Below are 15,363 nucleotides of genomic sequence, written 5' to 3' on the forward strand. Positions count from 1 at the left end.
AAGAAGAATACATCCCATTATTTTATTTCCATACTTACATGAAAGAAATTCTTCATAAATATAATTGAAAACTGTGTAGTAATTTTCATTTTAATTTTATGGCTAACATGTTTGAAGTCATGTATCTAGTAGCTGAGAAGCTAATTGTCCTCACAGCCAATGATGATCTTTGAGACATTGTACAATCGCTTGAAACCGCTCTCTCGCCCGACTGCGTAGATCGATGCTCATGCTGTTGGTCACTGGATTGTCGGTTACTGGATTGTCAGTTATGTACAGTTAGCAGTCATACAACAGAGCCGAGGGCGGAGTTAAGCAACAAACAAAACAATAAATCAGAAGGGATGTTCAAGTTGTTCAAGTGAGTGAAGACAGACCGGCTGGTGTACAACTGCTCAGGATAAGGTGACACATGGTCATTGATTCTGAGGACACTCCTATGCCAATGTGTGTGTAATGACCAGAGAGTGGGTGTTGAAGTCAAGCAAACTAGGCTAAAGGCTGTTTGCAATGTCAGGGTTTCGCCGTACACTGTGGCTATTTCAGAGTTTCTTGCAAGACAGAAATCGTCATCCTGCAACTCATCGTCCTTCGATGGCGGGGATACTTGTTTATATTATCAACCACTGGTTTCTGTGGACCAAGCTCAATTATTTTCAGGTTCATGATGGTAGCAAACCTAATACAAATGATTGGCAAACGTAAATATGCCCCTTGTTACGTATGGATGTGAAATGGGTTCATTGTTGTTAGTCACAAAGAGAACATTTAGTCATGAGATATTTGCAGTCTCGTTGATTTCAATCCATTAAGCGCAACGATCATTTGAACATTGCACGGGTTTTGTCCAGGATAAATAGCGTACAGTTCTAAAAACATAAATATTCCGTCGACAGCCCACCCGTTTGATGTGAGACGCCATGACGTCACAAACGTGCAAGGTGATCGACATCTTTCAGAAATGATAATCACATTCTAGACTTGCATGGGCTACACTGAGTACATTTGTTCCAAGGTCTGTATGGCAGATCTAGCCTGACACTCAGCAATATATGGTGGCGATGATGGGGCGATCTATTGATAGGATGTATACTGTCATTCTATACTGCCATATATTTAAACTTCGTCGTTAGTGTTTGCCTGGCCGGGCTTGATCTGATGACACGATGTCACCATGAAGAATGCAGATGATATCATTGATATAGCCGCAAGCAAGAACGGGGTTGTATAGGAACTGGTGACGTCATATATCCGACCTTCCGAAAAACAAAAATACAATTAGTGTAGTTCTTGAGAACGGCGTAATAGCTAAGTATCACTTAAAATATGCCATCCAACTTAACATATGTAAATATAAAATTACAATGGTAATGTCTGTATGACAGATCATCATAAGAAGTGCTTGTTCATAAGATGACTCTTATGTTCGACTCACTGGTATATCTTAAGGCCATCGACCCAGGGTAGAATAAGCCTTCAGCAACCCACGCTTGCCATAAAAGGCGAATAACCGTATCGGGTGGTCACGAGGCTGACTTGGATGACACATGTCATCGGTTCCCAGTTGCGTAGATCGATGCTCATGTTGTTGATCACTGGACTGTCTGGTCCAGACTCCATTATTTAATGACCGCTGCCATATAGCTAGAATATTGCTGAGTGCGGCGTAAAACTGAACTCACTCACAAGTCCATCCTGATATTGCCCTATGTAAACATCACAGATACTTTGATTGCCTGGTTCTCTTTCTCACCTGCTACTGGAGCTCCGGCGAGAGATCCCATCGCTGTAACCACTGTGTAAACGCCAACGGAGAAGGAGAAACTGTGCGAGCCCGCCATCTCCAGCAGTATGGATGGCATGAGCGCGCCGCCTATGCTAGCATTACTCGCTCCAAACACTACCACATAAGCGTATAGAACCGGAAGTGGAATATGGAACAGGAATATCAATGTTACAAGACCGCCTATTCCACACACGAATATATGGAGTTTGATAGGGTTTATTCTGTTTTTCGTTATCACAACTCCGTGGAGTAATTTTCCACATGCCATTGACAAAGCATTGACTGTATACAGCATGGCAGCTCCGTAGCTATCTGTGATGTTATTCTGCAGGGCATAGGCAGATAAATGTCCCAGTATAATCCCAGCTCCAAACAGGAACAAGGTGCCACTCACTACATAAAGATAATAATGTCGATTCCTTAAGAAATAATGGTTTTGAAGAAAGGTTGGTTCCAACGTCTTGTCTTCCAGTGAAACTGTCTGATCTGTTCCTGACGAACCAGCATGTAATAAGGAATCCTTGGTCCCATCATTGGTGTCTGAGCACGTATCTCCATGGCTGTACGACTCGGCTGTCTCCTGTGCTATGGATGTCTCAACTTGTAGACGTCTATGGCGTCCTGGGAAAACCGCGGCAACAGCAATGACGTTAAGCTCCACTCCCGTCAGGACCAGGAACATCCCTCTCCAGGTGTAGGTATCAATGAGAAACTGCAGCACAGGTGGGAAGATCGTTATCCCAAAGTTGGCAATAAATGCACTCAGCCCGAATGCCATGTGAACATTAGTGGTGAAAGTTTCTTTCACGGCTTCCAAACATCCAATATAACCGAGGCCTGCTCCAAACCCTGGATTGAAAAATTGCATACACATGTACTGTCGATTACGAGTTTCAGTCAGCTTAAAGCTCATTACGCCAGAATTCAGAACATATTATAAAATGGTGTGGATGGTTTGTGAAGTTGTTTTGCTTTTTATGATACATGATTCTGACCCATCCATAATACATGACGCATCATTATCGCATATGTTATGTCTGGGATTACACATTCTTAGCAAAGTACAGATTCTAGTACCTTTGTGTGCTGTATCTGTACTTTACTAAGAAAGCGTAATCAATTATCAGTTAAACAGGACAATTGCACGTTCATCGAAGACTAGTACCCGCCAGCATTCCATATGTGATAAACAGGTGAACGATGTGAGTGGTCCACATGCTGGTCAGAAGCCCACCGGACAGGATGATTCCTCCAGCCATTGTGACCAGTCGACTGCCGAAACGAGGCATCACGAAGCCCCCAACTGCAACTGAAGGAGAAATTGAATAACATTGATATTGCCTTGCTTGATCAAGAAAGCGGTAATATGAGAAAGTTTGTCAAACCTGTGTTGTTCTTTTGTAAAATATACAAGAATTGGCGTGTGCTGGATAACATTCACGTTCGTCAACCCAGGGACTTCCAACCCGAGCTGCAATACTCTCTCATTAGAATGTACAAAGTTGAGAGTGGACATTTAATTAAAAGTGCCAATAACATGTATAACATGTGCATGGGTGGATGGGATCACAAACCAGAATCAAACGGTTAATGAGGAAAAGTTGGCCTTTGAGAGAGATTGTGGAAAACGACTCTTCTCTGCCTCTAAACGGCATTGTGTAATCATGACTCTCCTCTGCCTCTAAACGGCATTGTGTAATCATGACTCTCCTCTGGTACGTCCACCACAAGGACTGTACACATTGAGAGCATTTGATTCTTAAACCATGCTACTTCGACGCGTGCGTTTACATACAGTGAGTGAGAGGAGGCTGAAATTAAAGCTTCTCGTGTGGATTAACAGAAACTTTCCTTATGGACATCTGTATGTTTCATAGGTTTGTACCACCCCGATAGCCCCCATTATAGGCTGATGTCACATGACACAAGCTGTATCCACTGCTATGTCACATGACACAAGCTGTATCCACTGCTATGTCACATGACACAAGCTGTATCCACTGCTATGTCACATGACACAAGCTGTATCCACTGCTATGTCACACGACACAAGCTGTATCCACTGCTATGTCACATGACACAAGCTGTATCCACTGCTATGTCACATGGCACAAGCTGTATCCACTGCTATGTCACATGGCACAAGCTGTATCCACTGCTATGTCACATGACACAAGCTGTATCCACTGCTATGATCTTAAGAAGAAACAGGAATCTATCAACTTGCTGCTCCTGACATGTTTGATGGCGAAAAGAATGATACACTTGATACAAACACGGGCAAATTGTAGCGAAAACAGGATTGTGCAACAGAGTGAAATATTATGTTTAAATTAAGACAGGTTGGCTTCGTGCTTCCCACGCTACGGTTCGAAACATATTTTTAATGTCAAAATAAAATATCGCCTTCACGAAACATACGATACAGTAATTAAAATCAACAGTTTAAGTTCCACTCGTGGCATGTCAAATCGTTCTTCGCCTCCATTACCGCTGCTGGCGTCCGGTAATAAGCGGACGTTTAATAAAAGACATGTCATATTGCCTAATTTCACCATTAAACAGTTGGCTATTACTTTTCATATCAGTCGTCGTCTTAGTTAGAATTGTCGTGACATTTGTTCTGCAAGAAACACTATTGGCATAGTGGGTGAATGGAGCAAGGTAGGTAACTCCGCTTTTAATTCACATGGCGGCCATGTGATTCACCAAGTATATTTATATTTAAGCCCCTCTTCCTTCACTGTGTTGAACCGTACGATGGCAGGGGTAACACTTTAGTACGCCACGGGTGGTACGTAAAGGTCTCACTTTCAATCATCTCGTCTTGAGAATACAAAGTGCTGTGGTATGTAATACACCAAGTGGAATAGTCATACCAGTCATACCAGAGTCCCACCGGTCAACAAACACAGGTGGTGTACGTGCATGTTTCTGTGCAAGGAAACGAACCACAGAGACTAAGATACATAATGGTAATGTGACTGCCTAATATCCTCACCTGTTATGCAGGTCGTGAAGTACTGAAGTGACGTGATCCATGACGTCACGGCTGCACTCTGATGGAAAGCGTCCCTAAAGGCGACGTACAGGATGCCGGGAGTGAACCACAAGCCACTGAAGAGAAGACGCACGGACGAGGCAGCTACCAGAACAACCACATTATGGCCTGTCACTTTACCACAGCAGTGTGGCATCGTACTGAAGGAGGTTCTCCTCACACTCTGTCGATGACTCAACGAGTCAACGTGTTATTTTCTTTCACGAATCCTCTGAAGAACTGATTTGGTTCTGAAACACACCAGTGGTTCATTATGCAACCCCATGGGACCAGTGTCATCTGATCATTTACTTACTTCTCCCTTTGCAAAACATGATGGTAAAGGTTTCCTGTCTTATTATCCCTTTATCTTCTAAAAATACCAAGCATGTACGATTTTGAGACAGGGGTTCTCCTTTGCCTATACTTTCAATTTGAAATCAGAAGTATTAATCTTTCATCTGTCAAATATACATTCTGTGCTTCAGTAGTTACTTAATGGGCAGTCACAACTCTCAACCATACAGATTACATGATTTTTTTCATTACTGTTGAACTGTCCTTTCTGATCTTGGGATTATCTTTTCGGGTAGCTATTTCCTTCTTGTGCACTCTTACAAACTTCATTAGAGGCACAGGAGGGAAAGTTTACCAATTTAATAGTCGGGTTAGCGGTTAAATGCATAGATAATCATGGTAGTGTATTCATCAGTGTTCTGTTCATTGTCATTAGTGTTAACAAAGAATTGCCGACACTTCATCGGTTTCATGTTTATCGAAACGAGTTCCCTAATTGTGTCCAAATGCTCATTTGTTGGAGACAATGCTTCAGACAGGTCAACACCCGTGAAGGAGCCGGGGGTAGAATACGCCTATTATTGGGGGAATATTGCTGAGTGCGGCGTAAACCTCACTCACTCACTCACTCAGACAGGTCAAAGGAAACATGATGGATGGGTAGCAGCTGAAACCTATGTAGAAATCAACCCCATTGTTATTATTGATACAAAGTGTTTCCTTAACAAATGTATAAGAAATTCAAAACCTGCGTCAATACCACTGATAGGCTACACGAGCTGATGACAACAGACTATCGGCATACATAAGGCCAGTGATCCATGCAACATTGTACAGTGTGACATCATGCTTACGTCAGCGCAGTTCTTAAGTTGGTAGTAGCGATACATGGGATGTTTACATCATACATGATCCCTAGCAAGCTAGTAGCTAACTTTAGCTCACATTACCTGTATGAAAATTATGTGATTTGTTTGATATTAAAAAAAAAAACACTAGCAAAGACTGAATATACGGACAGCTTATCTGTATATATCTATTCTGGAGAAAGTGTCGATTCCAGTCAGAATTTACTTGAATATGTATCATGACTGAGCGGGGACTTGGTGATTCTCTAGCGATGCACCTGACACAATATCGGCATGGGATGTGGAATCTTCCACAAGAGTGAATGAAGGGTTACTAGTTGAGTAATCTTGGCCTGACATATCAGACAGGGCATATGAAAGAAAGTATCTAGATCTTGCTTAACTCACAATCCTGCTATTATTTATAGTTTTACTAGGCGGGGGAAGGCATGAGTTAATGATGCCTGGAGCTCACGGAACATAAACAAGCATCAAGGGTATGTCAATCTATGCGCCCCGTGGGACCAGTGAACAAGAGAATAGTGAAGAAAAGAAAAATACAGAAATCAAAAGCAGTGAAGATAAATAAAATAATGAACTATGAGAAAAAAACGAGGAAAAAGAAACATTGAAAAAGTTAAATATACTAAAAATAATCATTCCTAATTATTGTAGCGTTGGAACTTCTTCTTCTTCACTGTCTTAATAACATTCTGCAGCAAGGTATTTCTGAACTTGAAAGGAAATTTATTTCTTTCGCCGTGGGAGAACCCTGGCTAGGCCTGAAGGAAGAGGAAGATATTCAAGAGGCAGACAAAGAGTCTTCAATGTCCGTTGGCCATTCCTGCCTCAGGCAGTAGACAGTTGTACGAGGTCAGTTAGGATCACTTGTCTGGAACTTGTTTCTTCCTGGCAGTCGAACAGGTTGTATCACATGAATACACAGTGCCATTTAGAAAGTGGTCACATGTAACAAGTGTTGTATTTGTGAGTACAGATTCGAGTTCTCTGTTGAGTCCCGAGTTCGCTGCGAATAGCTGCAACATTGCTGATTGCGGCGTTAAGCAATATTTCAATCCAGAGTACATGTTCCTGTTTTTTGTTCAGCTTTTGTTTGACGAATGTCGTACTTACCTGTGCCCTTAAAATAAGATGGCATGTTAGTTTCATCCGTATCATGCTTGACGTTAGATTTGTACATACATGATACGCCCATTCCGCACTGCCATGAACCATGTTGATATGTCCAATGTATGATAAGCATACAAATAAGTTTTATTGTTAATGTACTTGTGACCTATACATCCCCGTGGGCTGCATATAAATAGAACGAATGACAATGTCGCTATGTCACTGAACTACACTGCCATGTCACTGTATGCAGCTGTTTGTGTGGTACTCAAAGCACAAGAGACTTAGCAAATGACACGCGCCGAGTGAAAAACATGCACGCGCCATGGAACACCAGATACGCGTGTACACCCGACAACACAGACCGAAAGCACTGTCCTTGTGATATCGACTATAACATACCTATGTTACGCCTGTTGCATGTAACCTGAATAATACACCAACATGACAGCGAACACCTCAGACGACGAGGGCCTACGAAGGGAGACAATCGCCAACAAATAAAAATGAGAAAAGCTATATTGGTCAGAGAGGCCAATGTTAAGATGATGACGTGATGTAGGTATCCATAGCTACTGACTCTCTACTGACATAAAGTTTGTGAAGCCGGTTAAGAAACAACCTGACATGTAATTTAAACATTAACGCGGAAAGTTACTCCGGCAGTGCAGCTGTACAGTATACAATGCCTTTCCACATGGCGGGTAGGTGGTGTAGCCTTGCGGCGAAAGCATTGCCTTGTAGTGCCGACTCCCACACACAGGCACAGTGAGTCAATCCCATTTTTATTGTTCCTTGATGTGATATTTCTGAACTACTGCTAAATGCGGCGTAAAACATACTCACTCACGGTTACGACATGGTGACATCGGTGAAGTGTTCATGGAATAGACAATAGTGTAGTCCTCCTCTCTACAAGAGCACCTCTTAAGCACGTTGTTGTCTATATCACACACATCACGGAATCAGTTACTTGCGGTCATCGTGTTAAGTCTGGTTGAGGATGAAATACAGGAGTGCGATGCCGATGAATAGTCGATGTTACACGTGCAAAACCTGGTACGAGGTAGACACGCCACTGTCGTCGATGGCGTGTCGATCATGTGTAATGATCAGGTGTCGATCACTCCGTGCTTGTTCAGGCGCCAAGGTGACGCAAGGTTGGGCTTCTAATGTCCCAGATGAGGAAAAGGAGTTAAAATATGTTGAATGGCCTGTTATGTGACTAGTGAACACTGTTATGTTGGCCGTCACGCTCGTCTGACAGATGATAATTGTCCACGTTAATGGTTCAAGTAAAATAGACCGACTATATATATATAACCGCGATCTCCTGCCAGGTGGATACAATGAAGTGACAACATACTGATCAGTGATCCATGAAGTAAATATTTGACTGTCAGCTGTGTGTGATGTCAATATAGTGGTTATGTTATTAGCAGCGACAAGCGGGATGTTTACACATGTATATATCTATGGCAGGGTCAAATTGTTTTTCTTTGTCGTCCTGTAGGTACATTGCCCCACCAAACTAGTCTATGATGTATAATAACAGCTCTCCTAGCATAATAATGAATAAAGGTAGATGAAACTTTACCATTTATGGTGACTTTTGGATTCACATAGAAGTCATAATGTTCCATATCAGTCAACACAGTCAGGTATTCAGAACAAGAACGTCAAAGTCTTCAGCCAAATGAGTATTGATCATAAAACAATTATTTATCAAATAATGCACTCATTATCATGGCCCCTGCTAACTAAAAACCGGTTGCTTTACAATATTACGTTTAAACTTGTCTTGCATGTAGTTGTTTAGTAAACCATGTACTGTGATGCACAGTGCATGAATGTTCTTTTCCTTGTTATGCAGGGTTGAGGTTCTACACACTACTGAAAAGCACACAACACCATCGAGTCATAAGCTACTAAAACACAAGACCAAATACACTAGAGTACTGAGTAATCGCTCAAAGACATTACCTGTTTTGAAAAAGATACTTACCAATACATGAAAAATTAGATGTGTAGATAAACATCACTGTAGATTCTGCGCTGATAGCAACATGACAATGATGTGATGGTTTTCACTTCCCAAATATTTTGCAAATAAGGTCGTCTGGTAATTAACATTCAATATTTTCTAACAGACAGCTGGACCAATGTGTTCTAGGATAATGGAAAAGAATATGTTGAAATACACACTACCACCACTGATTATGTATATATTTCACTGGTAATCATGTTTTTAGTGTGTGGGGGGTTTTTTCATGAAAACTGGTGCACTGGAGTATTCTAATTGTTAAACCATTCACCATTCACCTGAAGGTCAGGGTTTCTATTCCGCACATGGCTACAAGGTGTAAAGCCCATTTCTCCTGTCCTAAACAAGCGATGTAAAACCAACCTCACTCGCTCACATGTATACACTGAAAATCTATTCCCAATGCATTCATTCCTATATATGTAATGTTAAATCAATATCACAGCCAAACGTAGAAATCAATCAAACCACTCAATTTGTGCTTCCTTTATCCACACTTATAATACAATAAACAGGTTTCAGAACTATTTAGAATATTATTCAAAGGACATAATTACTCATAAAATATGAACCATTCTTTGCTTTTCCAAGATGCAAAGCTTGAAAAAGTTCTGAAATACGTAGTTTGAACTGGAATATTTTTATGGTCACTCATCTACATTCTCCCGGAATTACCTGACAGTCCTAGGATGTCACAAGAAGCACCCCAAAACCACGCTGATGATCGAGAAGCGTTTCCTGTACCAGCACGACGAGTCCACAGTATGATGGCAAGAGCTTGGATATGTATATTCAGCACTTGCTGTTTATTCATTGACAATGTATTGCTTCACTACACTCCGTTTGATTCCATTTGAGACCGATGAATTGCACACTAACACAAAATCTAATAATTGCAACAAAACCAAATTTTGCACAGCCACATGAAATCGACAGACCAACTTTGACGATGTGTCCCTTAGTTTGGGACACCCGGATAAAAAAGTTGTTTAACAAACGATCATCATTTTCTTGTCACCTTTCGTTATTTTGTACGAGGGGGGCACTTGCTGGTAGAACAGCTAGGTGGGCAAGGTGCATGTGTGAAATTGACACGTGTGCAAATAACGTTAAGAACTGAAGCGTTAAACTGTGGGTACATAACAATACAGACGATTATAAAAACACTTTGCTGAGCATCTGAGTGTGGCCCTTGTTTTAGTAACTCTGAATGTCTATCCTCAACTGATATGTGAGAAAGGTGTAATTTGAAACTAGTGATTCAAACCAACAAACATGATGACATTCGGATAAATGGGTAAGACGACATGATGTAAAACGGCATGGCGTTTGCAAGCTCCTCGCTTATTACAGTTGACATGTAAAACATCATCATCACTGTCATGTCATCCACACTCTCCATTTATCACCAAGTTCCAGTTCAAACGATGCTGATGAACTTTGGTGTGAATTTAACTTGTGAATACTTTAAACATTTAAACATGTACTCGTGGAAACGAACAAGGGACCACATGGAAGTGTTCCTTTATTCCTTGCCAGGATTCTTCACAAGGTATGTATAGCACTGTGGTGCAACTTCTGGAAATAAATAAGAGAACACTTGTCCTTTCAAGTGTTTCCTTATTCGTTTCCATGTGTATTATTGTGTATCTATTTTAAGTCCTAAAATATTTTAGCAGTTTCCTTTCTATACATGAAACGTGAGTACTGATATCAAGCAGAGTACTGATGAGCTCTGACTGGATGCGCAGTCGTAGAGCATACTGCAACCTGCTGCAGTGTCTGTAGTTGGTGAAGTGACTTCGCACATGGCGAACCAACTGTACAAGTTGGTTGCCGTTTTAATATGTGACGTTAGAACAGTTTGTAATGGATTCAGTTTGCGGCTGGCGGGTTTCATCGTTTTAGTCTTGGGCCACGGCACATTCCGGCATCCGAATTGCGCGTGTTCTGTGGGAGTGAAAGATGTATGCATACATTACAAACTCACTGTTGAAATCAAATTTGTCGACCTCCTATTGGCCTTGCAGTACAATCCTCTTGCCCATCAACTAGTATAGCATACAAATCACGGTTCGTCCCTGAAAAGCCGTTCACAGCCCCACATCTGATGCTTGTCAATGCCGTTGTTGACAACGTTTGTATGTCCCAGAAATGCCTGTAATCTGTGAACGCGGTATCAAAAGCTGTAGCAGATGTCCTGAGCTGTACCTGTTCCTAGTGCTAATATATTTAAGCTGATCGCGATTCTCCTGTTTCCATTCGTCAGACGATGCTTTTCGTTTTTGTTACACACAGGTGGATGGGGAATTCATTTCAAACAACTGATGACAAGAGCATGCATGCAATTCTCGGATCATGGTTGGCTAGTGATTTGCGATAACTTCACATCAGAAAAATCATTTGTAGTTCAATGTTTCTCATGCTCCAGTGGAATCCGTCTTAAATATCTATTTGTGATATTATCTCGTTCACATTATTGATCATTGCAGCACAACATGCATTGTGTGATATTCGATTCTGATTGGTCGAAAGGTCATTAAAACCGTACGTATATTAATGAAAGTGACCGATGGGCCGCGTATGAATACAATGAACGTGTTGACCCTTTTGTTCTAAACAAACATGTCGGACATGTCTACCCCGGCTGCACATTTGATGTTTTTGAAGTAAAATGTGAACTGGTTGAAGTAGAAGTCCTTGCTCCTGATGCCACTGAAGATACTTTGAAGTAGGAAAAATCGGCAGCATTCCGCCATACTTTAGACCGGGACAACACAAGGTCGGCCTGCACGTCCTAACCTGCCCTCGTCCGTCAGGACCATAATGCACAGTGCTTCCACTTCCACTGTCCATGTCTCCCACGTAAAAGCTGGCATGCCAGGTCTTTCCCAGATTTGGAAAAATAGCATGGTTATCAACAGTGATTACCTACTAGGATAAAGTCAGCGGCGACTAAACTTACTGAGTTCACGGTTTGAATTGGGGCAAGTCGAGTGTCATACAGGAGGTTAAGATTAATAACTCGAATGAGAAAATAAACTGTCGGATTTACACATCCTGTCCCTCAACTGGGCAATTCCAAACGTTTTCCAGGAAAAAATGTCCTTCCAAGCCGCGAGTTCTTGCGCGGCAAAGAGTCCTGTTTTAAAACCCTTATCAGTCGTGCTAGAGAGAAGACAAAGCCGCTCTGTTTTGCGATCCTTTATGGTTGATCCAAATCAACGTTGTTATAACGTTGTGGGGAGCCCAAAGCATGGCGTTTCCTCAGTGTAAATTTCCAACGCTGTTATTCCGTTGTAGCTTCATGTTATTAATGTTAGTGAATTACTCATAACTAACTTAGTGAGAACGGTGTGTCATGACTCAAGTGAGTGTCATTGTATCATGACTGACCATTATATTGTCGAAGAGCGTCCGATGTGGTTGCTCTCGGGTGGTAGTTCGGGATGGTGGACAAGAGACGGAGGGAAGACAAGAGACAGTGGTAGAGTTGAGGAGAGCAGCAGCAGCCATGTTTTACTATTGTTTGGTCGAATGATGGTCGAAATGGTACATACAGTGGTAAACATGTGACAGAACGCACATCGGGACTGAGTGGCCTATGATCCCGATGTGGAGACCCGCGCTGTCACTTACACACTTTCAGAAGTCCACGAGTCTGATATGGAGATTTATCATGTGTGCGAGTTAAATATCAAACGAGAACAAAGTGACTTTTAATGGCATTTAAGCATGTTCGTTTTTGATTGGCTGTTACTAAAAATTTGGAAGTGTAACATTTTCAATAACCACTTCTGAGAGTCGGTTCGATGCGCGTAGGAATATTGTGCTTTCATTAACCCTTACAAAGGTAAACAGACATATCGTATGAAGCATGTTACGTTTGACCTCGGTGATTCCTTTGATATGTCTGGATCGGATATGGATGAAAATATTGACCTGGTCCAACATGAAATGACTGAACAATCACCCAAAGTAACTCTAAACATCGATGGTATGAGTTTATTAACACCATAATGTCCCCTCTCTAGGCGTCGTAGTCTGGGCCTCAGTGTCACGCTAATATATCTTTCAATAAACCTAAATGTTTTCTTTTTAAATCACCAAAATAACGGACCATAAGAATATGCAGTGCTAGTCATGTCATCGTATAAGTCGAGTGGCCTTTTAGGGTCATTAGCCCCACTGGCTATTGACAGTTTGAATCTGTATCTAACACTGGATGTATTGACATTGGTCTCGGTTTTTGATATTTTGCTGAAGACTTGCTGAAGAAAGCATACATACAACTACAGTTGTCAGATTACTACAGCCAGGTACAACAGCCAGAAAATGAGTCAGTTTATTTGTCGTGTTTGCCGCTATGGATAAACTACGATGTTTTATTTTGTTTGTGTTCACATTTGTTATTTTATTATTCCATGATGGTCAGTATATCCAAGCAGTAAATTCAGCTTTAGACCTGTACATTTGGTATGGTTAATGGTCACATACCTTTACTATGAAACATTTAGGGTGTTGCGATACTTCTGTCCGTGTGTATATGTGGGGCACGGAGGCTCTCCTATCGACCGTTTTGAACAGGTGCATGACACATATAACATGAAATCGTGTAATCGCTCAGTGAGATTAATGTCTCGTGTACGGCTGATGAAAACTCAGAGAACCTTACCTGTGTAGGTGCAGTTTGCTGTTTCTGCGCTGTATGTTGTGAATCGCCGCACAGATCCGTAAATGGAATACCCAGTTTTGTTCCGAGGGCAAGAGTCATGAAAGTAAACGAAGGTTGCAGCCACAGAGCCAAACAATTGGGTTATACAGAGTCGACGTGCTCCACATGTAAACGAGACCTTGACCGTTGGACTGCTTGACACGTGAAACCGACTGTCAGTGAGCTGTGTACAGATCTAACACAGTGTATGTATTGTCTAGTTTTATTAATATTCACCAAAGTGGACGCGATCAATAACAGACAACGACAAACACGTTTAAGTGGGCTAATCTTCAACGATTGTTTTAACTGATTCACGTTAATCATTTGGTTTCCTTTGAGAGTTTTTTTCCTTTATTTTAGTCACACAAGTGCATTTAGTCCCACAATAGTAATCCGTCCGTGACCCCCACAACATTACTTCCGTTCGTGACCTTCACAACATCATCGTCGTCACGTGATATACGACTGCAGAAGACGCTACACGCAATCCTTGTGATCTTCTCTTGTCCTCGAGTTTGAATTCACACATGTCGGCGAGCTACAACGGCTGTTTAAGTGGGACATAACTACTACTGTACATGAAATATCGTTCAACTCATTCAAAACCCTTATTTGTCACACACACACACACACACACACACACACACACACACACACACACACACACACACACACACACACACACACATGCACACACGAACCAATTCACGATCAACCTGCATTGGATGTACAGACCCGTGCAAATTTCATTCGGACAACTGTTGTACTTTCCATAGACTTACATATTATTTTAGTATAGCATAAATGTTTTTTTCCGAATATAACTGGCACGGGTCTGCATGAGACTTCTTTAACTTCAACGATATCGCTTGTTTCCCAAACATCTTTGGGTAAACTGTCAAGTACTAGTATATATGGTAAGAATGACATATCCTATGTTTGATCGCACAGACAATTTATGGCCTTTATCAGTGAAACACCAGGGTAACCCAGTTGTTAAAGTGTTAGCTCATCACGATGACCCGTGTTCAAGTCCCCGCCATGGCATTGCTAAGAGAGGCGGAAAACCCAACTCACAAACTCACAGTAAACCATATGATTGCTGTATTCTGACGCTGTATTCTGCATGTCAGCATTCCAATATTTACCTGGTGCATTTGTTTGACGTCTGGACTGTGCATCATCAAAGCTCAGAGACTGGAGCAGAAAATTGTGACTATAACTCGTCAAGTCGAGTGTGACATGACTGAAACAGTATATTATGGAAATGAGAGTTGTGCTATCCATGACGTGACACGACTGAATGATTTGCCAGAAACAGTATGCTATGTTAATGAGAGACTTGATATTTGCAATTTCGAACACATGAGTAGAGACATCCACTATAAATGGCCAAAGCAAATTCATCATTTCATTACGAAAATTACGACGTAAACGAAGATAAAATATGTCAACATTGAATGCTACTGACCGACTTATCGACATTGATCGTTTGTAAGC

General features: G+C 41.5%; 1 protein-coding gene across 1 annotated transcript; it reads right to left on the minus strand.

Annotated features, from left to right (window-relative positions):
- Positions 1–6: 6 nt before the first annotated feature.
- On the minus strand, positions 7–14,063 carry LOC137282432 (monocarboxylate transporter 12-like). The gene is made up of 5 exons (XM_067814182.1): positions 13,822–14,063; positions 4,788–5,077; positions 2,952–3,095; positions 1,754–2,635; positions 7–1,256 (listed from the first exon to the last, which is right to left on the minus strand). The coding sequence occupies exons 2-5, from the start codon at positions 4,981–4,983 to the stop codon at positions 1,117–1,119; spliced, it is 1,362 nt and encodes a 453-aa protein (XP_067670283.1). The 5' UTR covers positions 4,984–5,077; positions 13,822–14,063; the 3' UTR covers positions 7–1,116.
- Between the last annotated feature and the right edge of the window lie 1,300 nt (positions 14,064–15,363).

This window comes from Haliotis asinina, chromosome 4, assembly GCF_037392515.1.
Source record: "Haliotis asinina isolate JCU_RB_2024 chromosome 4, JCU_Hal_asi_v2, whole genome shotgun sequence".
Classification (NCBI taxonomy): Eukaryota; Metazoa; Mollusca; class Gastropoda; order Lepetellida; family Haliotidae; genus Haliotis; species Haliotis asinina.

Coding starts and splice junctions, on each gene's coding strand:
- LOC137282432 (XM_067814182.1), bottom strand. CDS start 4,983: ATGCCACACTGCTGTGGTAAAGTGACAGGCCATAATGTGGTTGTTCTG. Junction 3,096..4,787: donor CTTCACGACCTGCATAACAG/GTGAGGATATTA, acceptor TTTCTCCTTCAG/TTGCAGTTGGGGGCTTCGTG. Junction 1,257..1,753: donor CGCCGGAGCTCCAGTAGCAG/GTGAGAAAGAGA, acceptor GTTTTTCGGAAG/GTCGGATATATGACGTCACC.